At 33.3% G+C, this 23,597-nt stretch overlaps 3 protein-coding genes and 2 non-coding genes across 6 annotated transcripts; 2 read left to right on the top strand and 3 right to left on the bottom strand.

The window, feature by feature from the left end:
• The first annotated feature begins 3,199 nt into the window (after nucleotides 1–3,199).
• LOC142634088 (uncharacterized) lies at nucleotides 3,200–5,824 on the top strand. 2 transcript variants are annotated; one of them, XM_075808363.1, is made up of 3 exons: nucleotides 3,200–3,727; nucleotides 4,543–5,189; nucleotides 5,525–5,824. In XM_075808363.1, exons 1-3 carry the CDS (start codon nucleotides 3,336–3,338, stop codon nucleotides 5,545–5,547), a joined length of 1,062 nt encoding a protein of 353 aa, XP_075664478.1. In that variant the 5' UTR covers nucleotides 3,200–3,335; the 3' UTR covers nucleotides 5,548–5,824. The 2 variants fall into 2 exon arrangements, with proteins under 2 accessions (XP_075664478.1, XP_075664477.1); XM_075808362.1 differs by lacking the exon at nucleotides 5,525–5,824 and having other exon boundaries at nucleotides 3,201–3,727; nucleotides 4,543–5,421.
• An 8,336-nt stretch (nucleotides 5,825–14,160) lies between these two features.
• LOC142637410 (nuclear transcription factor Y subunit B-6) lies at nucleotides 14,161–18,264 on the top strand. The gene is made up of 2 exons (XM_075811686.1): nucleotides 14,161–14,268; nucleotides 17,618–18,264. Exons 1-2 carry the CDS (start codon nucleotides 14,217–14,219, stop codon nucleotides 18,262–18,264), a joined length of 699 nt encoding a protein of 232 aa, XP_075667801.1. The 5' UTR covers nucleotides 14,161–14,216.
• Nucleotides 18,265–18,864: 600 nt separating this feature from the next.
• TRNAT-CGU (transfer RNA threonine (anticodon CGU)) lies at nucleotides 18,865–18,936 on the bottom strand. The gene has a single exon. It is a non-coding gene; the product is annotated as a tRNA-Thr (tRNA).
• Nucleotides 18,937–20,125: 1,189 nt separating this feature from the next.
• Nucleotides 20,126–23,198, bottom strand: LOC142633775 (uncharacterized). The gene is made up of 3 exons (XM_075808027.1): nucleotides 22,661–23,198; nucleotides 21,315–21,674; nucleotides 20,126–20,568 (listed from the first exon to the last, which is right to left on the bottom strand). Exons 1-3 carry the CDS (start codon nucleotides 23,165–23,167, stop codon nucleotides 20,245–20,247), a joined length of 1,191 nt encoding a protein of 396 aa, XP_075664142.1. The 5' UTR covers nucleotides 23,168–23,198; the 3' UTR covers nucleotides 20,126–20,244.
• On the bottom strand, nucleotides 20,812–20,893 carry LOC142637743 (small nucleolar RNA R32/R81/Z41). The gene has a single exon (XR_012844868.1). It is a non-coding gene; the product is annotated as a small nucleolar RNA R32/R81/Z41 (small nucleolar RNA).
• Nucleotides 23,199–23,597: the final 399 nt, after the last annotated feature.

Below are 23,597 nucleotides of genomic sequence, written 5' to 3'. Positions count from 1 at the left end.
AAGGTTTCAAAGGGTATTTTGGTCATTTTTTGGGTTTTGGGGGGTATTTTGGTAAATTTTGGGTTTGGGGTTATTTTGGTAATTTTAAAGTTTTGGGGTATTTTGGTCATTTTTAGGTTTCGGGGGTATTTTGCTCATTTGATTTTGGAGGAATTTTGGTCATTTGTTGAGTTTTGGGGGTATTTTGGTAATTTATAGGTTTTGGGGGTATTTTGGTCACTTTTTGGGTTTTGGGGGTATTTTGGTAATTTTATGGGTTTTGGAATATTTTGGTCATTTTTTAGAAATTTAGATTTTATGTTGTTTATTTAAATTTTAGATGGGTTTTAGTAGGTATTAGTGAGTTTATCCATTAAAACTCATATAATTAAATAACCTAATGGGTCTTTACCCATTTAACCCAAATTTTCAAATGGGTTGAGTTAAGACTTATCCGAATTAGGTGGGTAATGAGTGGGTCAATGAATATGGATAAAAATTACCACTTTACAAATGGGTATAGACATTTTGATAAACACATGATTGACCAAAGAAAAAAAAAGAGACAATTTTCAAGCCTAAATCACCGCAAAACAAAATCAATGTTACAACAAACACCATAACATCATAATTGAATCACAAATTCAAAACAATAAAATTTAAAATATATATTAAAAAAAAAAAAAAGCAATTCACCAAAAATGCCATGTTGTCAACAAAATCCAGCCCTGTACTACCACTAACCATGGCCTAAATCCACATATCCCACCAGAACCCTCTACCCTTGATCAGCAAACACAATTGGCAAGCTCACTCACCCATGGAAATGCCTAATCAACAAACGAACAAGTGACGACTCAACGGCTTCCCCATTGGCCATTAGAATAGTCGCATTGTTGAAACTTGAGAGCCATCCATATCCCCAATTGACAATCAATCTTCGCAACCACCAAATTCATGCACATGGAAATGAATGGAGAAAGGATTCCAAGGTTGGTGCCAATTTTATTATTTTTATTTTTTAATAAAATAATTATTTTATTTTGAATGGTCTATAACTCCTTAAACTCTCATATTCACAAGCCTTAATCACCAAATTCATGGCTCTTCTAGGTACTAGGGTTCAATTCTCACCTACACAAAAATCAATTGATGTCTTAGTCTGATGAAAGATCTATCATCAGGAGCAGGCGTTATAAGTTGAAACTCTCTCTTAAAAAAAAAAAAAAATCATGGCTCTTCATTTGCTCACCTAGATCATTTCAACTCCACTAAATCAACCACGCAGTTGTACAGAAAATGGCTTTATGCCTTTATCCATCCCAGCATGTTCGTCCTAAACATAAGCTACCACACCTTTAAACTCCTTTGCAACATCCATGATATTAGGAAAATGCACAATCTAAGCACTCTAAGGATGTGTTTGTTTGAAAGGGAAATAGGGTGGATTGGAAACGTTGCCTCTTCTTTTGTTTTCTTTTTCTTTTCTTTTTTCTTTTGATTTACTGGACAGGCTTCGTCCAGTGTACATTGCTCATATTCTTTTTTCTTTTTCTTTTTTTGCTTTTTTTGTGTTTTTTTTTTTTGGTTGTTTGTCACTTTTTTTTTAAAATTTTAATTAAATATCATTTTTAACAAGAGTACATGAGTAAATTTATACAAACTTACTTTTTTCATCCCTCCACTTTTTTACTCCCAACCAAACAAAAATTATAGAAATTAAAATATTTTCTACCTTCCTACTGTTCCACCCGTTCAACCAAACAGACCCTAAACATCAATATTCAATAGCATATTGACAACTCCGAAAGACATAAGAGGCCATTTCAACTTCCTTACCACACAATTCACACATTGGATCAATCATCATTCCTGTAACACAATATACTCCAAGTAGAAACCCCAAAAAAAAAAAAATTATCTATAGTATATAAATTTTTTTTTAAATTTTAGCCTTCAAAAATAGGAACCCTCCCCAAGCCCAAATATTTGAGCTCATCCAATAATGCTCTTAAAAAAAAAGAATTGGCTAATTGGTTTAATAGTTACTGAGAAGATACTTTATTTTCTCAATTCCATTTTCTTTTGTAAAATGTGTTCTTGTATTATTTATATCTTTGAAAACTTCATTAGTTTAATCAAAGTTTTTTTACTCACTTGGGTAGACCATTTGGTAATTTATATTAAAAATGAAAATTTTAAGAATTTTACTATTAAGATGGTAAAAGATGAATTTTATTCTATGAAAAAATTATTATGAAGCATATTTTTGGTAGAAGATATTGGTTTTTTTTCTTTTTTGTTTGGCATGAGAGAGAGAGAGAGAGAGAGTTTGTTTCATTGTATTTTAATCCCAACCCTTTATCAGCATATAGTAAGCACTCCTCAACACAGATTGGCCAAACTTCATCCCTACCAAAATGAAAACTTTTTTTGTTGCCCTAAAGCATAGAGGGATACCACCAATCATTCATGTCTCGTGACTCGTGAGTCGCAAAGAATAAAAACATTTCTTAAAATGATGTCATGGATTAATAAGAGCATTCATTGAAGCATCGTTCGGCAAAATCATGCATAGAGACATGACATAATTTGGGAATCCACCTATCATGCCATATCTTAACTTTACCTATTCTCCAATATAAAAAAATTCTTCCTTTTTATTTTTAATGAAAATCCTTTGATACGAACCTCTTTCAACAGCATCGTGCCCATGCATAAGAGGCATTGCAACAAAGCATAGCTTGCATGAAATGCGCGCGATCAAAATATTTTGCTTTAAAAACCGAGAGATGCTATGTCCACAATATTTTTACAACATTTTTACAACAAATTATAAATGGTTAGTTGTTATTGGTTCAAATTTGAGCCTAACACTAAGATTACTTTTTTGCCCTAACAATAACAACCAGTAACAATCTGCCATTTAAGACTTGTTGTGAAAATGTTGTAGACATATCATTTCTCTTAAAAACCCTACAAAAAAAATAATATTTTTGAGTCCCAAAAAAAAAAAAAAAACCATGTACTAAACACAAGAGAATGAGAAAATAAATATCTATATAAAAAAAATAAAAAAAGGAAATGTGGCATGCTGACAAAGTGACACGTCAGCTAGGAGGACAGGAAGGTAAATATGTGCAAAGAAAAAAAAGAAAAAAAACCTACTTGGGACTTTTCAAACACTTATGTGGTTCTGTAAGTTTTAACTCTCATTTTTACTAACCCCCATTTCACCAAACTTAAAAAAAGAAAAGAAAAAACGAAACGAACCCTCACTTCACCGCCGCATAAATTTCATTCGTTTATTTTGTTTTTACCTTTTACTTTTAAACGCTTTTTCTTTCTACTCTATAATGGAGGATTTCACCGGCGACGGTGAAATCCCGAGTGCGGAGGAGCCTTTCCATGGCCACGTGGCGCCATTTCCGGACACCTCCGAACTGATTTACGCCAATCCGACGCCTGCGATTAACTTCTCTCCCGTGGAGTTGATCCCTCAACGCCATACCCTTCCGCCGCAGAAGCTCCGCCCCATCAGACGGTCTCCGCCGGAAAGTTCCGAGCTTCAGGAACCTATGCTCGCCGGAACCCTAGCGACTTGCCCGGCGGAAGGGGAGGACGCGGGGTTTCTGGCCGCCGGCGAGGGCGAGTGTTTTGAGACTCCGAAGCGGGTCGGGTCGGGTACTTTTTGCTGGGGTCCGAATGATGAGGTTCGGGTTTCGGATGAACTTGAAGCAGAATATAGGTGAGCTTTTGATGCTTTTTATATAATTTTTTTTCTCTTAAAAAAGCTTTCTTTTGTTGTAAAAAAAAAAAAAAAAAAGTTTTGTCTGTTGGTTTTCACTATTCAATTTGGATTTTTTACAATTTTTGTGAGGGTCCCTTTGGTATTGTTTATTGGGAAAAAGTTAAGTTTTGCACTTAATTAAAAAAAATTAGACTGTTAAAATTTTTTACATATGGTGAAAAATAAGCTGAATTTTATGGTTTTTTCTTTCAGAATGTTGGACTTGTGGGTGTAGTAGAAATGTGATGAAAATATAAGATGAAATTGTTAGATGGGTATGTGTGGTTGTCTTTGAAATGCCAATGGGTGTATGAGTTTGTATTTGTTTTTTGTTTTTTGGGTTGTAGTGAACTATAATAATGTATGTGCATGATGAGTTCGCAATTTTGTTGTAATGGGGGATCTTGGATGTTTGTGGTGATGGGACTTTTTGGGATAATAATGGTTGGTTTAATTAGGTTTGGGGTTGAGAAAGGTTCTTATGGTGTGATAAGGGCATAGACAGGTGATGTAGATTAAAAGTGTTAAAGCTACTTGTTTTGTTGTTGTTATGTGTAGGGTCAGAAGGGACACTTTGATTTTGTAATTGGGCCCTTTTGGTTTGTTAATGCGCTATTCAATATCTTTATGGAAGTGTTTTATTTGAAGTAACATCATCCCATCAACTATAGCTGGCTGATATTTTGTGTTTCAAGTCATGGTCTTTGAATATTAGGACATTGAAACTTGTATGACATGTGTGACCAATTTAATGGATTCTTTTCTGCTTGCAGCTCTTCTTCGGATGAGGATGACAATGATGATGATTATACATCGGCAAACATCAATGAACCTATAAACCGGAAGAGAAAGAGAAAACCAAGTAAAAAGCTTAAGGGTTTTCTGGAAAGTTTGGTAGCTAAAGTAATAGAGAGGCAAGAACGGATGCATCAAGAGTTGATGGAGGTAATAGAAAAGAGGGAGCAGGAGAGAAGAATCAGAGAAGAAGCTTGGAGGCAGCAGGAGAAGGAAAGAATGAAAAGGGAAGAGGAGCTAAGAGCCCAAGAGATGTCTCGTAGCCTAGCCCTCATTTCCTTGATACAGAATATTTTAGGTGACGAAATTCAAGTTCCCCAACCATTAATTACCCCATGCAAGGAAGAAGATGGAGGTGAAATTGGTATGCAGAATGAGGTCAAGTGCGATCCAAATAATAAAAAATGGCTAGAAGCTGAAGTACAAGCACTGATAACACTTCGAACTACTTTGGAACATAAGTTTCGCCCTACAGGCTCCAGAGGATCTATATGGGAGGAAATATCTGTTGAGTTGTACAATATGGGCTACAACCGATCTGCAAAGAAGTGTAAGGAGAAATGGGATAACATGAACAAGTACTTCAGAAGGTCAATGGAAAGTGGGAAGAAGCATGCTGCAAATGGTAAGGCATGCCAATATTTTCATGACTTGAACATCCTGTATGGAAACGGACTCATTAATCCAGGAAATAATGTTAAAAACGCAAACAATGAGAATGAGGCCAAGAGTGAAAACTGAAAAGGAGTAGTGAATGTTGGAAAAGCTTTTTATTTAGACTTTGAAGAAGCAGCTGAGAGCTAAATATTATGGGCCTTGGTACCCCTTTTTGTCAATGTTTTCAGTGGAGCTTTCTTGTACATATTAGCATTGAACTTTTAGATATATGCCTATGATATTGTTTTTAATTTGACTGTATAAGGGCAGTGTTTTATGCTGTTTCTTGTCCAACTGAAACAGATGAAGGGATGCAGTTAGGCTGAAATCAAGTGCTGATCCGAAGTTGGTGTTCCATTTTATGCTTCCTCATGTCTTCTCTTATCCTTCGCCCACAATACATATTTATCATTCTTGATTTTGTAGGCAATTGACAATATGATTTGGCTTGCTAGCTCAAAGTGTTCTTTAAATTTGTTGAAATCATCTTCAGATTTATTTGGGTTTGGTGGCTGCTGAATTTGGTGCCTATACCAAGTGTGCAGTTTTGTCTGCAAGAATTGCCGCTCACCTATCAAAAAAAAATGTCTGCAAGAATTGCCACTCAAGAGTTTTCATTAATATTATGTGAGGGCTTGATTCTTGATTCTATTTTTGCTGTTCATGAGTTAGATTTGGTACAACATGAAGATGTTCTAAATGTTTTCTTGATTATCAAAAAATATTCAAAATTTTTTTCTCACAACTGCTGCTGGCAATTCCAAAATAAACTGGTGTACAATTTTTTATGTAGTTAGCCACAAAGCTGCTCTTTCCATTGGGCTCATGTAAAGTACACAACAATCCTCAAATGTGCAAAACAATCAATGGAGTCATGGAGACGTGTAGTTGAACTAATGACATGGGAACCCGCCAGATGCCCAAAAAAAAAAAGCCTCTGTATTTGTTATTCCAAATCCCTTGAGTAATTTCTGCTACCAAAGAATAAGTAGAAGGGGGAGTTGGTCCATTTTGTACATGGACTACAAGTTGATCAGCTGAGGTCTCTTTTTTCTTTTTATCTTTTTTTATGGAAAAAAAAAAAAAAAGAGTAGAGGGGGACGATCTATGTTAACAGCTCCCACCCAATTGTGATCATAGTAATACTCTACCCACTGGACCTGGGCTTGCAAGAGCAGGAGATCAGCTGAGGTCTCTAGAGATACATTCAACATAAGAAAGCATGAATTGCAACTCAGCATCACCATTTAAACACAGCTAAAATGAGGAAATAGACAAAGATGAAGATGGGGATGGCTGAAAATAACAATAACAGTAAAAGAGGTGGCTCAGGCTTCATGTAGTATGGGAACATAAGCAACGATGATATCAGGAGCAACCCCATGAAGAGCAAAGCACAACTTTTATTTTCACCGTCATTGCTCATCCTTATTCTCAGAAGAATGAGGGTATAACATGGCTGAGAGAGCATTGGGTTTTCATTAAATATATTGATGTGAGCGCGGAAAGTCAAATTAAGTAAAATGTATTAATAAAATTCAGTTTGCAATTCTATTTTATATTGATTGGTACATGCAAATGCAATGTATGAGAAAAAAAACGTTCCAAGTGCATGAATTTTGCATTTAATGCATGGACAAAAATAGACACTACATTTAGGAGAACTGGAAGTTGACGTTATTCCCTGAAGTTTCTTTCTGTTGAACTGTACGTAACGGAGCTTATGAGAATTCAAAACATGTGTTTAGCTTTTTATTTATTTATTTTATTAGATAGATTTGAGTCCGTTTGGAGGCTCTTTATTTTGCTTGAAAAAAAAAAATGTTTACATGCTTAGTACTGTTTATAAGCCTAAAAATACTATTTATAGACAATAAACAATGCAAAAGGCGCTGTTGAAGGAAAGAAAAAAAAACAAACAAAAACATACAGGGTTTAGTACTTGTACTTTGATAGCCTCTTTTATGGCCTTGTTGGTGTACGTTTTTTCCTTCTTCCTTCAGCATTCACATCGGACTACCCATCATTGGGCTAGCCATAAATTAGCCCAAATGCATTTTAGTTTTAGTGCCTAATCACTGTGGGGGGCCATTGTTGTACATGGGTGGAGCCTAGTTGGCCTGAGGTCATAGGCTCTTATCATTCTAAGTGTCCTATTGAGGACAGTTTATTTAATTAAAATTAAAATTTTTTTGCTAAAAGTATTGTAGATGAAGTTAAAAGGTAGCTAAAATGGTAAAATGAGACTCATGAATAGTACCAAAAAATGTAATGAGACCCATGAATAGTAGCAAAAATAAGGCCAATAATAAAAAAAAACTGACTTTTAAAGCCAATGCGAAACACACACTAAATCTCACTATTCTAGCTAATTCTTTCTATGTTTTTATCTCTTAAATCTTTGAACGGTGATTATCTTGAATCAAGTCAATTCCCTTACAATTGTCAATCAATTCCTTTAGATTGATCTTGGCATTTGGGTTTTGCGTTTTAGGCGTTTGCATTTTTTGCATTTTTTTTTTTCCTGAACAGCGCCCCTGGCACTGTTCATTGTCCATGAACAGTGATTTTAGACTTATGAACAGTGTTAAGCAATTGAACAATCAGGGACGAAACCAAAATTCGAAGTTGGGGGGCCAAAGTATAAACCCAAAAAAGTTTATAAAAATCAAAACTAACATCTACTCAAGCTTTGTTGAATTTCATCACATTCATTAACATTATGATCTCATATTTTCACAATTTGGACTAAATACTAAGTTAATCGGTGGTAATTTTTTGGAATTTTGTTTGAAGATTTATTGGGACATCAACACTAGAGGCAATGTTGCATTATTAGCTTCAAATTATTTGTAATTTTTTCTCTTTAAAAAAATCAAATATTATAGATAATTTTCCCATCATCAACAATTCAAATAAAAGTTTCATTATTTCCATATTATATAGCTCTATCGTTTCAAAATTTAGTCCAAAAAATAAACCAAACAAACATATCCCACAAGCTACAACAACATTAATGTTAATAAAATATTTTCTAAAAATAGTTAATAATTCATAAAAATAAACCTACAAACAAGCATTAGTATCCACTACACACATTTGATCATAGTTCCCACGGATTTCATATTTTTGGATCAATATGCAATGGGCAAAAGGATGTTGCAATTTTCTTTTTAGTTTTCATGGGTTAAAATGTAAAGATGTTGAAGGAAGGGGGCCAAAAATATATTTTTTAGGGGAAATTTTTGTATATAATGCTATATATATATATATATATATATATATTCAAAATGGGGGGGGGGGGGATGGCCCCCCTCTACCCTAACATGGGTCCGTCCCTGGTAAACAGTAACTTTTTTATTATTTTATTATTGTTTTCATTTTTTAGCAAAATAAACGGTATCCAAACGGACCATTGTGAGATTGCTAATATTAGCCATTGAGTTATTGATCTTGGTTGTAAGTGACTGATCCTAATCCTGGTGGGAGCAAGTTCATTGTTGGGTGTCCAGTTGGGCATGAATGGGTCGAGTTCGTCGTGGAGTGTCATATCTTGGCCATTGAGTGATCGATGTTGGTCTTGTGCTATCAAATCATGCGAAAGATATATTATCGTTGTCCAATTTTTTGTGTGAATAAAATATAAATGATAAATAATATTTAATTAATAGACTAGTAAAAAAGATAGATAGTTTAATTCTAGTAGAAATATGAAATGGACTAGACAAAATAGAAAAAAAAGACTTTTTAAAGTCAAGTTTGGCTCAAAATTGCCCAATCCAATGCAAATACTCTTATTACTGGTCTACTGTGTTTAATTTATTATTTATAATTTAATATTAATAAAAAAAAAGTAATAATTCTTTTACGACATACTGTTAATTAAAGGGTATTAGATACTTCAAGTCGTAATAATCATGAATATCCACTGGTTTCTTTTTGATACAAGAAAGATTCAAATTTACAATCTATTATTAGTTGACCTAATTGCAGCACACCAAAATATGTTCTTTTACTTTTATGTTTTTCTGCATTTATCAAGCGAGTTGACCAATGGTATTAACGTTTTACAAGCCTATTCGATTAGAAGTCAGTTGCTTGTTTAAGATGACATACATGCACCGCACATTATAAACATTATCAGAGATTGCATAGCTTTTTATAATAAGACATGTGCCAAACAATCGGTGTAATGGTCAGATTTAGAACAATATCATGAGTTCTACACGGAAAAACATTGAACAAAAATCACCATTGTTGTTCAACTTGTAATTATTAAAAATTGTGATTTGATTTTTTTTTTTTTTAAAGGAATAAGAAGAATAAATTTTTATGAACAGTGTGCTAAATTAAAAGACTGCATCGACCTTTTCTGTTATTAATTAAGTCGACACAATCAACTTTACAAAACTTTTGGTAAGGTCTTCTAGCAACACTACGGCTGGCTCTATAGTGACAAATGAGGCAGTCATATAAGGCCCAAAGTAAAAAAAGACCCTCAAATTTTTAGTTATTTTTTTCATTGTAATAGTATTAGTTAAACCTAAATTAATAATAGCCAGTAAATAAAATAACCTTTTTTTATCAAATTAAAAACAAGAAAAATAGAAAGAGAGAAATGTTACATCCAAAACATTTTTCACAACACTTTCGTAACAAATTTTAAGTAACAAGTTGTTATTGGCTTACTATTATTGGTGAGTAAAAAAGTAATTTAAGTGATGGATTCAAATTAGAACCAGTAACAATTTAACACTTAAGATTTGTTGTGAAAATATTATAAATATAACACTTCTAAAAAAAGAGCAATATACAAAAAATTTCACAACAATTTTTAACAACAGTTGAGTTGGTGATCTTTTACTGGTTCTCACCTAGGTCCCCATTAGTATCACTTTTTTATTTACCACTACTAATCTACCACATCTATAGGTGTGAAAAATTTTATCAAATTTTGTGTCTAAACTTTCTTAAAAAAATTCTATGTGGTTCATGTTTAATTATTAATTTGTATCTAAAATAAGATGATAGAATTTAAGTCATTAAATATAAATACCTCAATATAGTTTTTGCCTTAAGCCCTCAAATACATCAACCTGCCCTGAGCAAGTCACTACAATAAACTCTTTTATAAGGAAAAAGAAATTGTATATACATTATACAAACACATTTATTTTTCCTCTACAAATTCTTTGGGTAACATGTTTGCAATATACTAAGAGATGTACAGAAAACCTTTTCTAAGGTTTATCAAAGAATATTTTTCTGAGGCAGGATTATTTAAAAATAATAAATAAAAACGATATAATTGATCCCTAATTAATGATGCTTTCACCTTAGTTATGCATTTAATTTTTTTTCCCTGCCCTCAGAAAAATTCTTTCTTTAAACAACTTTTCAAGATCTCTATGATTACAAATTATAGAAAGCATTTTATAAAAATAAAATAAAATAAATCACTGAAAGCAATTTTCACACCTTATACTGAAAAGTACATTAACAATGTAATACTACAAAATCTTCGCATAGTAAACATTTTATAGTATTAGGATAAGAATTCCAATATATATAGACAAATATATGACTTCAAAACATTTTAAATAAGACTCAAAAGATAAGAGATTCAATAGAGTGACTCAAATTTTTCTCACCAAAAAAAAAAAAAAGCAACTCAAAGTACACCATATCTTATTATAATTCACAAGTATTGAATGCTCGTTGAAATTGATTTGCAATCGGTTTTTCACAATTTGTACATAAAAGTATTCATTCATGTAAACATAACAAACATGTAAAATTTCACTGTCCAATATTTAAAGACCACGAGTATCATATTATTGAATTAAACCACCAGATGCATCTAAAATCCACACTACCACACGGACTTTTTCTTTTTGGGTTGTAGATTTATCATCGTAAGTCCACTACGATTACTTATTTCAATAATTTACAATACACCAATAAAGCCTCTTAATCAAACAAAGAATCAGATAAACAGAACATTAGAAAACAGTTAATATTGACAAAAAATATTCAAATGGAAAGAATAAAATTTTAAGGAAAAAAAGAAACAGAACATTAGAAAAAGTAGTTAATATTCAAAAGAAAGAATCTAGCTATGATATATAAAGGGCTTCAAGTACATTTCATAATAAAGGGACACAATCTATTCCAAATGTTACATTACTCACACTTCTCATCAACCAAAAAACCGAAAATGTGTATCACAAAATTAATTAATTAACCACAAACACACTAATTAAAAAGAACAAAAAAAACATATGTATCACTTAGAGGCTTGATGAAGGAAAATGAAAACCGCGACCAACACGATGGGGATGATAAGGAGTACAGCAGCAGAAGGCGGATGCAATGGACCCATCACCAATGGGAAAAAGAAAATCACCGTGGCCACCACCAACATCGCCACTATCGAACCAATGCCCCAACCAAACTCTTCCATTTTGATCAAAACCTCTTGTTCAGTCCCTCACAAAACCTTGAATATTAGAATGGTTAATGTCAAGAAGAAGAGCAAAATGTGTGGGGGAGTCACATGCAGATTTAGGCAATCACTGGGCGTATGAATATGTATGTATAAATAGTTTGCATGGTGTTGCTTGGCAGGGGGTCACAACGGTTTGCTTAGATGCATATATGCTCAGTTTTTGAAATTGAACCAACATGACGTTTCGGCCAAAGTTTTCACTTTTGAATTGAGATATATCATATGGGACAGATATGCTAATTCCATGGGGTTCGGAACATGTTTCAAAACAACAAAGATTTGACGCCTAATTAACAAGACATGAATAATTTTTTATCAAAAAAAAAAAAAAAGACATGAATAATTTTTTTTATTTTTATAAAAGACATGAATAATATTGCTATATAAAATAAATAAATCAAAGGCCCATTCTAGGTTTTTGTTTTTTAATTTAAAGGATGATGCATTGTACAAATAGAAAATATTTTTAATTTATTCGGTCCATTTTTTTGGTTATTTGATTCCATTTTTTTAACTGTCTTAAAATATCATATTTTTAGAAGAAAAAAAAAATCATTAGATTTATTTTGGTAATTTTTTGAAATTTTTTTCCATTTTTAGGTATAGGATAAGGCATTTAATAATGTCCCTTAAAAAGATAGATTTTCTAAACATGATTAATAAAAAAAAGAGGCAAAAAAAAAGAGGATTTTATAATGTGTTTGTTAGATTCATGGGCGGCTTTATGTTGAGTTCATAGTGTTTGTATTAATAACCTTACTTTCAAAAAAGAAAAGAAAAAAAAATAGGGTCACTTCTAAATTGATGCATCAACTTTTATAATTTAAACGGTCAATTATTACAATTACAATAATATAAAATGTGCCCTTATGTCAAAATTTGATAGACTCTCATCATTAATCCACACAAAAACAATATTGTCTTAGACAAAAAAAAAAAAATAAAGAGTTGCATTTAGTTAGGTTAACAAATAAAATGTGACAAACCATAACGAGAGAGGTGCATTGACTTCATTGTAATTTTAGATAGTGTAAATTGTAAGTTTGAAAGTTGAGAAATCGATTTAGAAGTGGCTCTAAACTTAAATGGAGGGTATAAAGTGAATTTTAGTATTCAATAATTTCTAGTGACACAAAATCTTAGAGCTACAAACATGACTTGTTATGATTATTATATTTTTTTAACAAAACATAATAAAATAATTTGTGTCAATATCAAGGAAAAAAATGATGACAATAATGAAATCATGTAAAAATAACTTCCAATCAAAACTTATCATCTTAACAAAGTAAAAGTTTTTGTCTCCACCATTACTATTTTAGAATAAATTAGAATTAAAAAAAATATAAGTATTTTGGATACATTTACAAACCACACTATCTAACTTTAACCTCTTTTTAATTCAATACTTAGGTTTTTATTTTTTTCACTTCCTTCGTTTAATTTTAGTCTAGTTTTTTAGTTATTCCATCTAATTTCATTCAATCTCACTATTAATTTTGACGAATCTTATTTTCAAAACAACATCATTTTGGTGAATTTAATAATGTGAAGTGAATGAAAAATGACTATATTAGAAAAGTTTTTTTAAAAAAAAGAAAAAGAAAAACCCTTTAAATGGCTGAATTGAAATAACTAAATTTTAAATAACCTCTTTGGCATAATCGAAATAACACCTTTAAATGGAGTAATTTAATATAAAATATTAAATGTAAGATAAATAATATCAATATAAATTTAAATAATTATTGTAATAATCACATATTTTTACACAATTGTACATGATTTGATGTGTGATTTAATTTTAGGAGAATGTATAACCTACCTTGAGAATACGCTACTCTTCTCTCATAGTCAATAGGTCTTACTCTTCAATGAAACTCACCAATTATGAGAGAAAGAAAACACATGAGTATATTTTTCTGAATTTTAAACTTTATATGACTAAAATATTAATAGACGTCACTTCTTAATTTAGGACCCACCCACTGTGAGAGACAAAATATACAGGCAAGGGAATATTTTTTAGAATTTTAAACTTTGTTGACTAAAATATATTGCTTTTTCAATTATTCAAATACTTTATTCTAGAATTTCGAGTTCCCACATTTGACATGAGCCCATGGCCCCCATAAGATGTGGTGGTCCAATTTGAAAGGCCTATTTCTATGTATGTCAGCCTCACCCACGTGACTGATCTGAGACTTGTGTGGTTGTGCAAGTGTAGGTTGAGGGTGGGGAGCAACCTGCGAGTGCCGGTCATATCAGCTTGCTTCTACTGAGAGTGCTGTCTTGTTAATGCGACCGGTTACAACTTACAAGGGCTTCCTCGTTCACGTCGCCTCTGCCACGTTGGCACTATATAACTTGACACTTGCCAAGTACTATTAGCTTCAACTTCACACTCACACCACTAGCCACCACAGATTGATCAAAAAATTTCACAGAGAGAGAGAGAGAAAGCTAGCTTTAGCGGGGATATCAGAAATGGAACGTGGAGGCTTCCATGGCTACCGCAAGATCCCCAACACAAACTCTGGTAAACTCAATATTTACACGAACACAACTACTTGTCACTGTAATTTTTATTTTTCTTATATATATATTCTTGCTATAGCTATATCTATGTGTTGTACATTTTATAATATGCTTACATTTTCTGTTATCTTGGGATCTTTCTTGACCTTCTTTCTTGAAGATCTTACTTTTTATTCTTGCATGAAAGCAATTATCTTAATGTTCATCTTCCCTTGCATGCACATGTATCTTTCTTTCTTCCTTTCCTTCTTCTTCTTCTTCTTCTTCTTCTTCTTCTTCTTTTATTTAAAAATTAAATCATTTTTGATGAATACAAAGGAATGTATCTTCAAGCTTAGCCCCTCTTGGCTAGCTAGCAAAGTAATAGGTTAGCTGCAGTGTAAGCTTTCAGACCCAGATCGACCTTTTCATGTGACAAATTCTAGGCACCAAGATTTAAACACAAACTCCTAGCGGTCCATTTAGATTGAGGAAGAAGGATGGGGATTAGAATAGAGTTTGTCTAATTTAGACCAACTCTACTCTAAGCCAATTCTACTCTTCTTCATTTCACTCTCCTTTCCCCTACCTCAATCCAAACAGACTCTATAACAAGGACCTTCAAGCTAAAAAACTATTAAAGAGCTTGAAGGCACTCAAGCTCTTCAATTCTTTGATATTTTAGCATATTTTTTCTCTCTATTTTCACTTCAATGGGTTTCTCTATTGATCTGTCAATCCATGCAACTATATTTGCTTGTGTTAACTCTTTTTTGCTTTTGGGAAAGTTTTAGTTCTCGATAGTAATATGCAGATAAATTGTTTATTGCTCTCTCTCTCTCTATCTCTCTCTCTCTCTCTCCATTAATAAATTCTGCGGAATGTTCCGACTATCCATTCACTTACAGTGGGCTAAATATATCTGATCATCTGCTACAAAGATACTTATTATTATTTGATTGATCTGTTGCTTTGATACCTTACACTTCAATAATAATAATAATAGGGGAAAATATATTGCACACAATGCTTTACACACACTGTATATATATACAGACGTGACTTAGTGTTTGGGTAGTATCTATTAATTTGCACATATATGCACTGTATGCAATAGACAATGTCATCGTAATAAATTAATAATCTCTTTCTTTGTTCCTCTTTTTAAGTCAGCTTTAGTTATATGATCTCATCTGAGTGTTATGGGCTATAAGATGTTGGTGGAAAGGTAACAGCTGATGAAATTTTGAAATAGGGTTTGTTGTACAAGTGGCATGTATTATGCATGCAATCTAGGACCCCACAAGACCACGTGTCTTTCATGCATAAGCAAGCATAAGTAGGAACCCCTCTTTAGTCTCCACCTACTGCAACCTTCAATGAATGTGCTAGGGATATTATAACTTCTGTGCATAATTTTTATAAACCAACGTGTTACCCATTGCAAAATATTTCAAATTTCAAATTTTAAACGTTATTTTTAAAATAATAGTACAATTATAATTATTATCACGTCAATTTATAAAAATTTTAATAAAATTAGCAATAAATTTAAGATTTTCAAGTAGCAATTAATATCAACATTCATACTCTTTTTACTCTTGGGTCTCTAATTAATCAATTATGTTTCATTTAGGGTCCGTTCGCTTGGAGTGAAAATAGAGAGGATGAAAAATATAGGGGGGAGAATAAGAGGGAAAATAATATTTTTCACTGTTCGTTTGGGGAAGAAAAATAAGGAGAATGGAAAATCCGGGAGAAAATTTTCTCTCCGGGCCCACAATTATTTTCCTCCCAAATTGGGAGGAAAACGTGGGAGAGAAAAGTGCTACTTTTGCACTTTTACAAAAATGACCCCATCCCACCAACTCATTCATGACCACTAACGTTTTCTCTTTTTGTTTTTCTTCTTCAACGTTACTGAACGTTCTCCCTTTCTTTCTTTTTCTTTTTTTTTTCAACATTACTGAACGTTCTTTTTTTTTTTTTTCAACATTACCTGAACTTTTTTTTTTCCCAACGTGATCTAATCTAATTTTTACATTATAATAATAAAAGTTTATATATATGATGTGATAAATTTTATATTATGTAATGAGTACAAATAAATTTATTTCTTACATATTATGTAACAAATGTATAATAGTCAATTTATATAAATTATATTTTCCATTCTTCCATTTTTCTCTCTAACCGAACAAAAGAATTTTCCACCCTCCCACTTTCCACCCCTCCAACCGAACACACAAGAGAGAAACTAAATATTTTTCATCCTCCTACTTTTCCATCCTCCCACAATTTTTCATCCTCCCACCCTTCTACTTTTCCAACCGAACGGACCCTTAGAAATAGTTTAACTTGACTCAAAATTAAGAGACATAATTTTTTTTTTTTGCAACTTATTAAAATATTAAGTTGTGATTACTTTAAAACATTAGAAATGCTGTGTTTATAGTATTTTCACAAAAAATTATAAATAATAAATTATTATTAGTTTTAATTTGAATCTACAACTTAATTTATTTTTTTATCAACTCATAATAACTAATAACAATCTATTATTTAAAATTTATTGTGAAAATATTGTGAATATAATATTTTCTTAAAGTATAGTATCATTAATTGTTATTATAAACTAGTTATCTCGTTAATTTTTGTATTATTCTTATAAATTTTAGATTTAGTTAGGAGCTGAGCTAGCAGAGTTAAGATGCTCTTAACTCGTTTGTATCATAACTTAAAACGCACCTCGAGGGCTTTTAAAAGCTTTTTAAGTTATGATAGATGAAGACAAAAAAAAAAAAAAAAATGAATAGTATTGGTTGGCTGATTTGTCCTTTTTTTTTTTTTTTTGCAAAGTCCAGTTAGAGTCTGTTAGATTTGTTGAGTTTCTATATGCCATGCCTAAATTGTGCACATTGCCATTCTCAAATTTAAATAGAGAGTATGCTCATGTCATCACCTTACCTTTTTTGTTGATCGGTTTGAGATGCTCATGTCACTGTGGTTATAACATTATTAGAAATCTCTTATCAAACGCTCTCTCAAATGTCTCAATCTCAAAATGCAATTTTAAAAAATTGTTTTTAAATTACCAATTGTCTCAAAAGATTAAACTATTGAGGCATGATAAATTTAATTATTTGACCACATATTTTTAACACTCTCCCTCACCTGTAAATTTAATCATTTAACCACATATTTTTACCAAAAGCTTTGTAGCTAAATTGACACATACCATGTACAAAGTGCTTAGAGGTCTAGAGAGAAATTGTTCGATCTGCGGAATTAGCAGCATGTTGTAATTATTTGTCAAAAGAAAAAAAAATTACATGTTTCTAACCATTATTGCTTTTCTAACATTGTCCCAGGCCTGAAGCTAACAGACATCAACATGAGGCAGCTGGCAGAGATGAACCACACCACCATCACCACCGCCACCAACAACAACCACTCAACCACCGCCATGACCACCACAGATGACAACGAATGCACGGTGAGAGAACAAGACAGGTTCATGCCGATCGCGAACGTGATAAGGATCATGCGCAAGATCCTCCCTCCACACGCCAAGATCTCTGATGATGCCAAAGAGACCATCCAAGAATGTGTGTCCGAGTACATCAGCTTCATCACAGGGGAAGCCAACGAGCGCTGCCAACGCGAGCAACGCAAGACTATCACTGCCGAGGATGTGCTTTGGGCCATGAGCAAGCTCGGGTTCGATGACTACATTGAGCCACTCACATTGTACCTCCACCGCTACCGCGAGATGGAAGGTGACCGTGGCTCCATTAGAGGTGAACCGCTAGGAAAAAGGAGTAGCAGCGGTAGTGTCGATTTTGGGGCACTTGGGGTTGCTGCATTTGCACCAGCTTTTCATATGGGGCATCACCATGGGTTTTTTGGTGCTGCAATGGGTGGGTGGAACTTGAAGGATGCACCTAATGGAAATGTGGCTGGACCTTCGGCTCAGGCTGCTGTGGCCAGTGGTGAACCACTTGGGCAGTATAAGTGAGATAAGATCACCCAAAGTTTAATATATATGTGCATGGATCGATGCATATATATACATATGCTATGGTATGCTGTTTATGAATTTATGATTATGTAACGCACTAACGTAGAGACACTTGGTGTTTGAAACTTTGAATCTATCATGCAGTGGAATAAAAGTGAATAACATGGTTTCTATATTGAGATATTGCTTAGTTTTAGTTTGCAATTTTCAGGTGCTTAATTTCTAAGAAAAAAAATATATATAATAATATCCATGTGTTTTTTAAAGAACTAGGAAAAAATTATATGGCTAAAGTCATTATATACATGTATGAATAAGGAAGGAAAGGGAAAAATACCAACCTAACAAGAATTAATGGATTGGAATAAACTAAATTTTCGAGGTAACAAAGCCAATTGGGTTTTTTTATGATAAATAAATTGACTAGAATTCTGAAATGGAAGTGGTAGCACCAGCAAGGATAGAATTGGTGAAATTGATACATACTGAAGATGCTGCCTAAAACGACAAATGGTATAAGTAGACGACAACTATTGAAAGGGCCTATGAAAAAACGACAATCGCATAGAGGAAAGTTACGGAAAAATAGACATGGTGAGCTCCCAGCGAGGATCGAACTCGCGACCTTTCGCTTACGAAGCGAACGCACTACCACTATGCTATGGAAGCCACGTTGTTGGTGGTCCTGGAGACAATTATTATTTAACTCCATTAAATTCTTATCCAATGACCAATGTAAGGGCTACATCAGTTCCTTCTCTCTCTCTCATCCTGGACGCTGTTGTTAATTGTTATACAAACTTTTGAGTGTGCTATAATTGAAATTTGAAACTTTTTGGCCATTTGGAAGTCCAACATCCAAACAAGATTCCTCTACTTTTTTCTTTTTAGCTTTTTTCTTTTTTCCTTAACAACGCTCAAATTCCACAAGAAGCACCAATCCTAATGTTTATAGTGAATCACGGTGATCAGTTAAAGCAACCACATTAGTATGTGTAAAATTCTTGTCTATTTTGCAAGAAAAAAAACATTTTTTCTATTTTACACGCCCACTTTTACAAAACGCCCATGTCAATTTATCTATTCTATCATCTATTTTATTTAAATAATAATATTTCTTTAATTTTTTTATCATATCAAACAAATCACTACCCACATGACCTCACAAGACGAAGGAGAGTAAGAAAAAAAGAATAAAAAAAATCATTTGCACATGAACACTAGCCGTGCATACATGCACGGTTACTGTTCATGTTTTGTGTATTTGCATATTTTTACAAGTACTGATATGAGTGTTTTTTTTTTTTTTGTTTGTTAAAATGTGCAAAATTGAGCACTTTTTGTATTTTGCAACCACTGATGTGGTTGTTCTAACATTGTTGCTTTTTATCGATAGGTTGATATCCCAAATGCCAGCTAAAATTACACAACCAATCTCATGAGTGATCAATTCGGCTTAACTTCAGAGAAAACAAGGAGTAAATTGAAATGCAGAAAGCTACTTGTAGATAGGGGAAGTTCCACACGGCCATCTACCACGACTTCACACTGGGATGATAGAGATATTAGCCTAGGATGTTAGTGTGATAGTCTAATAGACTAACAGGGTGGAGGCATAAAGAACCCTGGTTTAAGCAGGAGCATCAATAGGCCAATATCATTAAGAATGATACAAGTGCTTCAAACATCCAGCGCTTGATGCACATGGTTAGTCATTTTTTTGCACAAGGACTACGGAACAAAACAGCATTGGCATGCATGCACTTTCAAACAAAGGCAAGGCAACTAAAACCAACAAGCTACTGTCTACTGCTTCTAGCACTCATGATTATAGTTAAAGTGCAGAAGATATGGTATGTGCATGCAAAATGTGAAGCTCTGGTTGAAAAATCAATTATTTGGCAAAAAATTTCTTTCCCCTTTTACAAATGCAACACATTAATGGGAACTTGGACCCATTCAAGTCAATTACTTTCCCTATCCATGGGAAGGGACTTCAATACACTTCTTTTTTCTATCCAACTGATCATCTTTCCCTTCATTTCCTTCCCCTTCTACTTCTTGACATCCTTCTGGATCAGCTTCAGTTCTTTTCCTTTGAGAAGGGACTTCAATACATTTCTTTTTGCTATCCAATTGATCATCTTTCCCTTCATTTTCTTCCCCTTCTGCTTCTTGACATCCTTCTGGATCAGCTTCAGGTCTTTTCCTTTGAGGAATCACTTGAAAGAACGAAACTTTCCAATCCTTTGTTTCAATAAACTTGAGGAGTATCTCTATCACTTGGTTTACGGTAAGGACCTGCGCTCAAATAAACAAGATGTTAAGTGTTGAGATTTGAGAGAAGGAAAACAATCACTAACTTGCTAGAATCAACATGAGAACTGACCAACAGGTTGTAGCCAAACATTATGTAATGGCAATATTTCATAAGTCCTACTACAACTAAATTTGAAAAAGAACATGATAAACCCCAGTTATTTTGTAATGTTGAGACATAGGACCTAAATGAAACAAAAGGAAAAGAATTAAAAAGATTCAGAAACAAGAATCAGAAAGAACGTAGCAAGATCTTAATCACATGATGTTGATCATCACTCATGCATTACTTTCATCATATTCATAATTCAAAATATCAGATTTTTACACACACCACAAAGAGAGAGAGAGAGAGGGTGTTTGAATAACTCCATAAGAACAAAATATACAGTTTTGGATGAACATGTAGTTGTATAGAGAGCTTGCCAATACAATCTTCCTAATATCATAGCTAAGGGGTAAGGACCACAAATTGAGACAGAGAGTGCTTCTCAAATTATGAATATATTCTCCCATAGAAACTAGAATAGTAAACAAACGTTTGCTGTCACTATGCCAATCAATTCCAGATTGAGAAACAACTCCACTTATTGTTAGGCAGCTCCAGCTGAAACTCAATCCTCGCAAATTATATTTCTATTATAACAAGTGCTAGTGCTATGGTAGTCAACCTTCCAAGAAAAAAAAAGGAAAAAAAAGAAAAAAGCAAGTATTGAGACCAACTATACCTGGGAACTTGACATCTTCAAGTAATTCCCAATTGGGAGCTTCGCTGTTTGGATTCCTTGCTCTTTTGCTTTCTTCACGGTAATCCCTTTCCACCTATTACGGTCCACTAATCCACCAACAATATATATTCTCTTCGGATCAAGTTCCTCCAGAACAGTTTCTGCATCTGCTGTGAGATATACCAGATTTTCCTTTTGCTCTTGCAATGCTTCAATATATGGTCGATTTTCTTTCTCAATTATCCAATTATCAAACCCCGGGAGTCTTTTCAATTGGCTTCCCATTTCTCCCTCGCATCCAGTCAACCAGAGATGACAAGGGCTAGCACATCTTCCATTCACCGCATAACAATACATAATCTGCAGGTTTCATCAATAATAAAGTTCTTTCATAAATTACCAAGCAAACCATTAAAATATTGAAAAGTTCCCCAACAAAACAAATCACCCATTAACAGGACCAATAACATTAAAGAAGGATCCACTGATTTATGACCAGAGACTGACAATGAGACCAGTACAAATATCAATTTTAAGTTTTAAGGATTCAATTACAAAAGGGATTACCCTCCGCTCCATGATATCAGCAGATGTAAGACATCTAGAGATATGGTTGGGCCTCAACAATTACAGACCCTTATGCAAGATTATTAATTTTGAACAAAGATTCAACCAAAACTAAATTTTGTCCAGTTTCAATTTCCATTCCTTATAAAATTTAAAAGACGTAATTTTGTGCTTTCATTTATCGCCGTTAAAGGAATTGTTTATGTGAGAAAACTAGAACGGGCATGGCACATTACTTTCACATAGACCCATCACTAATATTCCTTTCTTTATGTGAGAAAAATTAACAAGTTCTAATTTTTTTTTTAAATGAAAAAATTGCACCTTTTTTAAATTTGAAGGATAGAAATCAAACCTGCACTAAATTTCAATGACGAACCAAAAAAGAAAAAAGAAAATATAAGGAACTTCATATATTATTTACTATAACGAATTAACGATAAACAGCAATTAAAAGATCTTGTTTTGAGCTAGAAAATCACATAAAAAATTCATATCTAGGTAACAAATGATTAATAAAATAAAATAAAATAAAATAAAATCCATAAGCCTTGGAAACTAACAAAATGCACCCCACATTCTACAAAATTACATATATAATTTCTATTACATGAGCAACACAAACTGAAGTGTTCATTTTTTAAACACAAAACAAAAAAGCAATTTGTAAACTTTTTACAATTGGTGATAACTTTGGCATTCACATCTCATGAATAACCACAGCCAAAAATGAAACGACGGCGTATTAGAGATAGAGAGAGAGAGAGAGAGAGGGGGACCTGTTGAACGAGGCTTTGAATCTCAGAGGGAGTCATGAGGTGAGCGAAATCGAGGTCGATGACGATCTTGTGTCCGCACTGCATCGCTTTGTTCAGCCTCTCCATCTTCTTCTCCTTCTCCTCCGACCGCTTCTCCATCCTCTCTTTCCTCAAGCTCCGCCGCGACTCTATCAGCTTCGCTCGCTCCTCCTCCGTGACGCTCGCCAGCGTCTCCTCCCACTCCTTCCTCTTCCGCTCCGCGTCCTCCTTCTTCTGCTGCTTCTCTTGCGCTTTCTTCTCCGCCTTCTTCGCTTCGTACCTCTGCTGCTTCAGCAGCTTCTTCTGAGCGTTCTTCGACAGAGTTTGTGGTTGTGAGAGGGTATTTTCGTCATTTTGCGTGGCCTCCATTGTTGCTCTGATCAGTGTTGTTCTCTTGGGCGCGAGCGCGAGTGTGTTTGGGGTTAGGGCACTAACGTTTCTTTGGGAGATCGAACGAGAAGGAAAAGAGTAGAACGACGTCGTCCTCATGCGCTTTCTTTTTACTTTCTTTTTTTCCTCCCTTTTCTTAAGGCCAAATTTGACCATTGCTCTCGTTTATTTATATTAATGTTTTAATTTTTTTTTAAGAAAAATAAATTCCTTTTATTTGTAGGACAAGATTTTGCTACAAATTTTTTTTGCTTGAGAATTAAACAAATTATTTATATTAATTTTTATTTTATTGAGTAAAGTTATAGTCTAAGGTTACAACCAATTTTGTAACTAAACTTTATCATTATTTATATAATCAATTATAAGAAATAATGAAGCTTAAATCACTTAAAAATATATAACAGAGAGCTACCATCTAATTTTTCAATAAATAAATGTGTGTGTCAAAAAAATACCTTTTAGGAAGAATTACTTAAATAATTTGTTAGAATTAATCTAGTAAGTATGGGTCAAGAATTTAACCAAT

This window comes from Castanea sativa, chromosome 5, assembly GCF_040712315.1.
Source record: "Castanea sativa cultivar Marrone di Chiusa Pesio chromosome 5, ASM4071231v1".
Taxonomy (NCBI): domain Eukaryota; kingdom Viridiplantae; phylum Streptophyta; class Magnoliopsida; order Fagales; family Fagaceae; genus Castanea; species Castanea sativa.
The sequence above is the reverse complement of the archived record's forward strand: the minus strand, read 5'-3'. Positions and strand labels throughout refer to the sequence as shown.

Coding starts and splice junctions, on each gene's coding strand:
- LOC142634088 (XM_075808362.1), top strand. CDS start 3,336: ATGGAGGATTTCACCGGCGACGGTGAAATCCCGAGTGCGGAGGAGCCT. Junction 3,728..4,542: donor GAACTTGAAGCAGAATATAG/GTGAGCTTTTGA, acceptor TTCTGCTTGCAG/CTCTTCTTCGGATGAGGATG.
- LOC142637410 (XM_075811686.1), top strand. CDS start 14,217: ATGGAACGTGGAGGCTTCCATGGCTACCGCAAGATCCCCAACACAAAC. Junction 14,269..17,617: donor GATCCCCAACACAAACTCTG/GTAAACTCAATA, acceptor ACATTGTCCCAG/GCCTGAAGCTAACAGACATC.
- LOC142633775 (XM_075808027.1), bottom strand. CDS start 23,167: ATGAGGACGACGTCGTTCTACTCTTTTCCTTCTCGTTCGATCTCCCAA. Junction 21,675..22,660: donor TTCAAAGCCTCGTTCAACAG/GTCCCCCTCTCT, acceptor TGAAACCTGCAG/ATTATGTATTGTTATGCGGT. Junction 20,569..21,314: donor TGAAGATGTCAAGTTCCCAG/GTATAGTTGGTC, acceptor ATTTGAGCGCAG/GTCCTTACCGTAAACCAAGT.